Source organism: Sinocyclocheilus anshuiensis, unplaced genomic scaffold (assembly GCF_001515605.1).
Source record: "Sinocyclocheilus anshuiensis isolate Anshui unplaced genomic scaffold, SAMN03320099.WGS_v1.1 scaffold185, whole genome shotgun sequence".
NCBI lineage: Eukaryota > Metazoa > Chordata > Actinopteri > Cypriniformes > Cyprinidae > Sinocyclocheilus > Sinocyclocheilus anshuiensis.
In genome coordinates this window covers 941155-948680 of record NW_015539887.1, presented here as the reverse complement: position 1 = coordinate 948680, position 7526 = coordinate 941155, and the positions used below count along the sequence as shown (strand labels likewise).

At 35.3% G+C, this 7526-nt stretch overlaps 1 protein-coding gene across 1 annotated transcript in view; it reads right to left on the bottom strand.

Annotated features, from left to right (window-relative positions):
• Positions 1-7526, bottom strand: part of LOC107685539 (cyclic AMP-responsive element-binding protein 5-like) — a 76365-nt gene that overhangs the window by 34979 nt on the left and 33860 nt on the right. The window contains exons 6-7 of the mRNA XM_016482156.1: positions 5096-5222; positions 2598-2708 (exon numbers count right to left, since the gene is read on the bottom strand). Coding sequence (XP_016337642.1) covers positions 2598-2708; positions 5096-5222 — 238 coding nt within the window. The remainder of the gene's footprint in view (positions 1-2597; positions 2709-5095; positions 5223-7526) is intronic.

The window sequence follows — 7526 nt, the reverse complement described above, 5'->3', positions numbered from 1 at the left end:
TTTTTCCCCTTAAGTTTTATTTTTAATTAAACTTAAGGGGGAAAAACTAAGGAAAATATATAAAGGTCTTAATATATTACACTATAAAGTATACAAAAAACAAGATTATAATTATAGTCTAAACATACTTAAAACGTGATACTTTTGCATGAAAGGCAATATATAAGGTCTTTAAAAATTACAATTAACAGTATATGTGTGTGTGTGTGTGTGTATAAGACCTTACATAATTATTGCTTTTCATGTAAAAGTATCATGTTTTAAGTATGTTTAGACCATAATTATTTTCTAATACATAATTAATTATTTTTAGTACTATAATAATATAATTAATAATTATTGTTTTATAATTATTAATATTATTTTACAATAATACTCTTCATTTCAGTTTTTTGTGGAGTGACTGTTGGAACACTAGATGTTGGCAGCTTTTTTTTCATCGCTTTAGGGTTTAATTTGAAGTACATGTGAACTGCATTTTTATATATATATATATATATATATTTGCATTCTTACAGATAATTGAATTATCCAGCATCCAAAGGCGTGGTGACCTTTGTTTAATTCTTCCTATAAGATTGTTTTAGTGACTCTTGAAAGCTTAAAACAAATGGTTTCATGTGTCAGAGCAAAAGAAAAAAAAAAAGGAATTTATAATTCAATTACAATCAGGGCCGAGAGCGAGGCAGAGAGGGGGGATGTGCCTGGAGTCCAGCCAGAGGACAGATAAGACTGCACATTAAAGTAATATTATGCTCCCCCTGCCCGTTACCATAGCAGCAAACGAACGGATTAAAAAATACACATGGCGATCAATCTCCAGTGGGACGGAGAGAAGGAGAGAGAGTTAAGTGCTCTTCGAACGCTCTTTCCACCATCAGAATCATCACTCATGCTTTGACGTACAGACACTTTCTCTCTCTCTTTCTGTCTTTTATCTTGTATTGTTTTTCAGTCTCCTCCTTCCCCTTTTTCTCAGAGCAAAATAATTAACTCCCTCCTAAATCCAATTCCAAATCCACAAATACCGGATTATTACATGGTATAATTAGAGGATTTTAATCTAATTACCAAATCTGTCTTCCTGATCCTCTTGCCACCGCTATGAAACTCAAATAAAACGTGTGTGAGCATACTTAAATGGGATCTTTGGTAACTGTACAAATCCTGGCAGATAGATGTAACGGTCCTGGAAGAGTTCACATAAAAATACAAATTCTGTCATCATTTACTCATCATTATGTGGTTCCAAACCTGTAGGATTTTCATCGTGGAATAAAAAGTACTAGATGTTATTTCCATACATGAGGATGGGGGCTGTCAGGCTTCAATAGTGATGACAAACAAAAAAAAGTCTTGGCGAGTCGTAAATAAATATTATTATTTGGTTATTTTCAGCAAATAACATTTTAAATTTTAGACTTTTCAAAACACAAAGCAATGTTTGTTTGCACTTGACTTTGTGCATCTTGATTGAACGCATTGGTTTGGCACACTGTAAATAATGATAATTATTTTAATGGCAAAGCACTGTAAAATGGTCAATTCAATATTTGATGAAAAAGTATTGTAGATCTAATGAGACATTTCATGTAATTTTACAGTAAAATACTGCTAAACTCACAGTTTTTGGAAGTTAAAAAGAACAATGATCTCATAATGTACTATAAATAATGAAATACTATAAATTTACAGTACATTCCCAGAACTCCCTGTGTGACAACTTTTTCTTTAAAAATGTTTCTTCTTCTTTCTTTGTTTCTTTTCTTTTCCTTTTTTGTTATCACTTATGTACATGTATGGTTTTATGCTATATTTTGATATATATTTTTTAACATACATTTCACCTTTTTTTTGTAGTTTATAAGTAAAAAAGGCACCTTTTTGACACTGTTTGAGCTCTCATCATCATTATTGTATGGAAAAAGCAGCCAGAACATTCTGTAAATATCTCCTTTTGTGTCACGGGGAAAAAATAGGGATTGTAATGACATAAATGTAAGTAAATAATGACAGAATTTTCAAAATGGTGCATTATTTTCAATGTTTTGATTTTTTAGCAGTCAAATCCACTAACAGATGTTACTAAATCTGTTGCTACTAAAGCGCTATAAATCAGTTTGTCATCGGTACATATTGATGAAATGTGTAAAAACCATACTAGATCCTCCTTCCTGCTTTCTCCACCAGTCTGTTTCTTTCTCTTCGTCTTTCTCTCGTTCTCTCGGTCTCTGAGACCTCTGACTGGCTGCTTTGTTTCTGATGAGATCACCACCATGCTGAACTAGTGCTAACAAGCAGCAGAGGCACAAGTGTATATTCAGGGCATCGAGATATACATCAGACAAGCTGGCATACATTGTAGACGTGAGTGTGTGTCTATGTGTGTGTGTGCATATGTATTTGAGCGACAGAAAGAGAGAGAGGGAAAAGTCTTTTTTGTGCTTCTACGTGCAAGTGTTGTGTATCTTACACGGGTGACTAGTTCTGTAACAATAACAGAAGATAAAAATGAACTCAAATCAAATCATACAGGGTAGGCAAGAAGGAAAATATGCAAATGTGTGTGTGTGTGTGTGTGTGTGAGACTGACTCACCAGCTTTGCCTCTGAGTGCATGGATTGAACATGAGGGTAGGAGCATGAGCTGCTGTGGGCGGGGCCTTGCATGCCCATCATGTTGGAGCCCATAGACATTTGCCTCTCCATCTGTACCCACAAATGTGAACAAATTACTTCAGAATCAAACACATTAATGCTTAAAACAACTTGAATAAAAATTAACAAGCAAGTTACAGTGTAAATGTGAGCGTAACGTCCTAAACATTTGGCGACAAAATAGCAGAAAAACGTTACGAGAATTAGTTAAAGCTTACTTCTAACTTGTTAAATGATATAATCTTCTCTCGGGGCAAAATATAAACATTTAATATTTCATGTTTTCATATGTAAAATATGTTTCATAAACATACTTTTTAATTTGTATGTATAATATATAAAATTAAGGTTTAGGGAATTAGCTTTACTTTAGAGACGAATTTGCTAAAAAAAAAATGTTATAAAGTTAATTCAGTTTATTAAATGTGCTAAAAAAGTGGTAATAAGGTTTTAACATGTATTTTCTTTATTTTATAAACACCAAAATTATCAATAATTAAATATTTATTCATAATCTAAAAACTTTATAGTGGTATGTTTTTATTATATCAATATTTATTATTAAGTTTTTATTTATTCATAAATTATATCTGTCACACCTCAAGGACCTGTTTTGCTGTGTGTCCTTCCCCATGTGCTCTGTGTGACCTAGTTTTCCCTCATGTCTGATTATTGTCATTTGGTTCAGGTGTTTGTCATTAATTATCCTTATCAGCCCTCCTATTTAAGTTGTGTTCAGTTCACAATTTGTCGTCTGGTCTTCTAAGTCCCTACATGTGCATTCTGCCTGTCCGTCCTGTGTTTACCTATTTGCATTCATCTTCATCGTGTGTTTATTTCACCGTAGCTGTGACAATATTAGGCTTAGGGTCAATTTGTAGCAAAAAAAAAAAAAAAGCCTAACTTCAGGGACAAAATTACAAGGGAGGAGGGAGGGTATAATATTTTAATATATTTTATTTAGAAACATCAAAATTATTAATTCATTAAGATTTATTTCTAATCTAAATGTTTTTAATTAAAAATACATTTTTAATTATTTAATTTATTATTTTTAAATTTTTACTTACATTAATATTATAAAACATGAATTTGTTATTTACGGTTTAGGATCATGCTGTAGTATTTAAAAAAGCTTTATATGTAAAAGTTCGTCTTAGTCTTATTTAGATAGGTAAGTAAATATGTATGTGTGGTTTTGTGTGTGTGTGTGTGTGTGTGTGTGTGTGTGTGTGTGTGTGTGTGTGTGTGTACTTTGCTACATTGTGGGGACCAAATGTCCTAACAAGGATAGTAAAACCTGAAATTTTTCACATTGTGGAATGGGAGAAAAATTATTAAAAATAGTAAATTATGTTTATCTGAAAGTGTAACAATGCAAACAGGTTTTCTGTAAGGGGTAGGTTTAGGGTTGGAAATTATTGTTTGGTCAGTATAAAAGTAATAGAAGTCTATGGAAACCTAACGTACATGTGTGTGTGTGTGTGTGTGTGATGTGTTTATCTATGCATATTCCGCAACTCTGCGGGAAAAGCAGCAGTAAAAGACGAGCTAAGAGAGGAAGCTGAATACTGCAGAAGTGTGAAGCTTAAAATAGGACTATTAACAAGACCATAAACTAAACCAAAGCTCAGTTCTGTAAGAAAGACAGAATGTCTTAATTCAGAAAGTCTCAATTAAATGTGCACGAAGACTGAAATTGAGGTTTTAGATGTTTGCACTCATACAAAGTGCGTTCTGGTGATTTACACTCAGTTTAAGGTGAGAGAAACTGTAAAATGGTACTTTCAATGCGTGTGTGTATGTGACATTGAGAGAGACTGGGGGTCCTGTTACTAAAACCCAAGATCTCCCTCCGACCCCCCTTTCCAACCCCCTGATGACCTATATCAGGGTGAAAGCGCAGCAGTCCGCTGTAATTATTGGAGAAATATTTGGTTTAAAAATATCACCCCACCCGGCACCCCTTTCCTGGGATGTCAGTCGAGATTGAAAAAAACGTTCTAATTTAATTTAATCAACTCTTTGCTTTTACCTCTATAGCCGACATGGACTGGCTTATGTTACAATGAGAACATGTGTCGTGTCATTAGAACCCTGATATGGGCAGTTTGCTCAAACACACACACACACACTCCTTCCTCAGCCTGCATTCAGGTTCCTATTGACATATCTGAAATAGAATTAAACCAGATTGAGCACTGGTAGAAAATTACACCTCTGCTGATGGGCTTCCTGATAAAGCAGCCACTGATATGGGTCACATCACTGGAAAAGGCATTAATTTAAAGCAGACCACTGAGAAAAGCATGAGAATGGTCTATGGAAGATGAGTTGGTGTGCATATTAATGCGTTTCGTATGTCAGAGGCATCAGGAAACCATGACTGGGAAGTGTAAATGCATTGTGTGTGTTTGTGGGTTTATTTATGATCTCACAGGCATCAGAACAGCAGACGATCCTTGCATAGTCGGGTCAGGCAATGTGCCAGCCATGGAGGCCGGCAGTGGCTGTCGCTGTCCGTTCCTCAGGTGCAACAACGAGGAAAGGGAACCAGGCACTGGCCTAAAAAAGAGAACCAAAAGAGAAAGAAAAATGAAGGAAAAGTGAGATTAACTGGTTTCATCAGATGAAAGTTCAGAAGAAAAATGAAGAAGGGAACCAGGCACTGGCCTAAAAAAGAGAACCAAAAGAGAAAGAGAAATGAAGGAAAAGTGAGATTAACTGGTTTCATCAGATGAAAGTTCAGAAGAAAAATGAAGAAAAAACCCATTTGCCATTACTAGGAAATTGTACCATTCGGGCAGTGAATTCAGTTCTCGTTTCAATTTGTCATAGTTCCTAAGAATTTTCAGTGCCTCATTCGGTCTTACTTTAAGGTATAGTTCATAGAAAAATGACAAATCTGTTAGCATTTATTCATTCTCATCTTGTAAGTTTAGGAGCTATTTAAGCAGAATGTCCAAAATAGAAATATATTGTAATATATAGAATGGCAATCTCATATAAAAATGTCTATGATAAAATATTTTGAAAAATGTATAAAGTTTAAAATAATGGTAACACTTTAGAATAGGGACAAATTCTCACCATTAACTAGTTGCTTATTAGCATGATTATTATTAACATATTGGCTGTTTATTAGCACATATTCTGCATAACCATATTCTACATCCCTAAACTTACCCAATACCTAAACTTAACAACTACCTTACTAACTATTAATAAGCAGCTAATTAGGAGTTTATTGAGGCAAATGTCATAGTTAATGGTTTGTTAATAGAGAGAATTGGACCTTAAAATAAAGTGTGACCAAAATAACATATGCCAAGTTCGAAGAAATATACTCTTTGTATTAACATGCCATTTTCAAGAAACGTTTACATCCTAAAAACATCTCTAAAATGGCTCTAAAATGTAATTTGGTTTCATCATTATATAAAAAAATTATATTTTTTCCTTACAACTTAAATACATGCGTGTACACAATTGAATATTGTTATTTTTATTATTATTTTTTTTTTATTGTTATTATTATGCGGGGCTTCGTATTTTATTTAATTTTTTTATTTTTTTATTTTTTAATCAATAGCGTCATGTCATTGACCCTTAAAACAGAATTAACATTTTTGGGTGAACTATCCCTTTTAGAAGTACTCAGGCAAGCAGAATGGCAGAGGCAGAATGACTTTCCCAGCAAGAGACATTCTGCTGGAAGCTCTCAATGGAGGTTTACTGGCTCTTGTCTTAAGGCAGATCAAACCCCGCATTCTTCAATAAAAGCGTGGGTGTGGATGAATACAAAAAAGATGGCGAGATGAATTTGACATAACTGCTTGTTACAAATCTCTCTCATAGTTAGTGAAGTCTGCAAACATATGAGAGAGTTTAATAGCATAATACAATCAACATCTATAAGACGTTCTCTCATACAGGTAATGCACTTAAAAGAACCTCAGGTGTGGCACACAATAAGTAGTTTCTACACACCAACCACACAACTTCCTCTCTGGGTTGGCACGAAGCTGTCAGTACTCCACTTCCCCTGACCGCACTGATATTTAGGCAGAATGTGTCAAATATAGCACTCACTAACTTCACCATTATACCTCCTGTAGACTTGGACTACCACACAGTGTGGGGGAATGCAGCTTGTCTGAATAACCTTTAGCCTCAGATGACAAGCATTATTTCGGTCTGATTGGAGAGCTGACGGACAGCTGAAAGGGAAAGGAGGGGGTCCCCACCTGAACAAATACCTGTATTTATCCGGCCTAAATAGCACACTTTAAAATGCTATGGAGAAAGTCGAACAGTATCTAAAAAAGGCAAATAAACTAAAAAGACGGATGAAAAGAGGAGAACCGCACATATATTAAAATCTTTACTAGAATTTATCACGTTTTATTGTAAGCTTATTTATTGTGTAAAACTTAGTCTAACTTGTAGAATTTATATTAGATAATCTGTTAAGAGAATAGATTTTTTCCCTATAGATTTATATTACAACTGTGGCATGTTGTATCTATTGGTTCTAAAGTCCGTACGGACCAGTACATGCTTGTCGTGTAGCAGCGATTTGAAGCGGCGCAGAGCCAGCCATACTGCTTGCAGCTCGAGGCAGTTGATATGCCACTGCAGTCAGGGCCCCGACCAGAGCCCCTCAGCTGCATTCCCATTGCACATGGCACCCCAGCCCCTGGCAGAGGCATCTGTTGACACAACAACATGCCTGGATACTTGCCCAAGGGACACCCCTGTCCGAAGAAAGGCAAGATCTGCCCACGGGCTGAAGGTCTGACGGCAGAACGGGGTGACAGAAACCCGGTAAGTGCCGTGTAGCCATGCCCATCTTGGGACCCGGTCGTG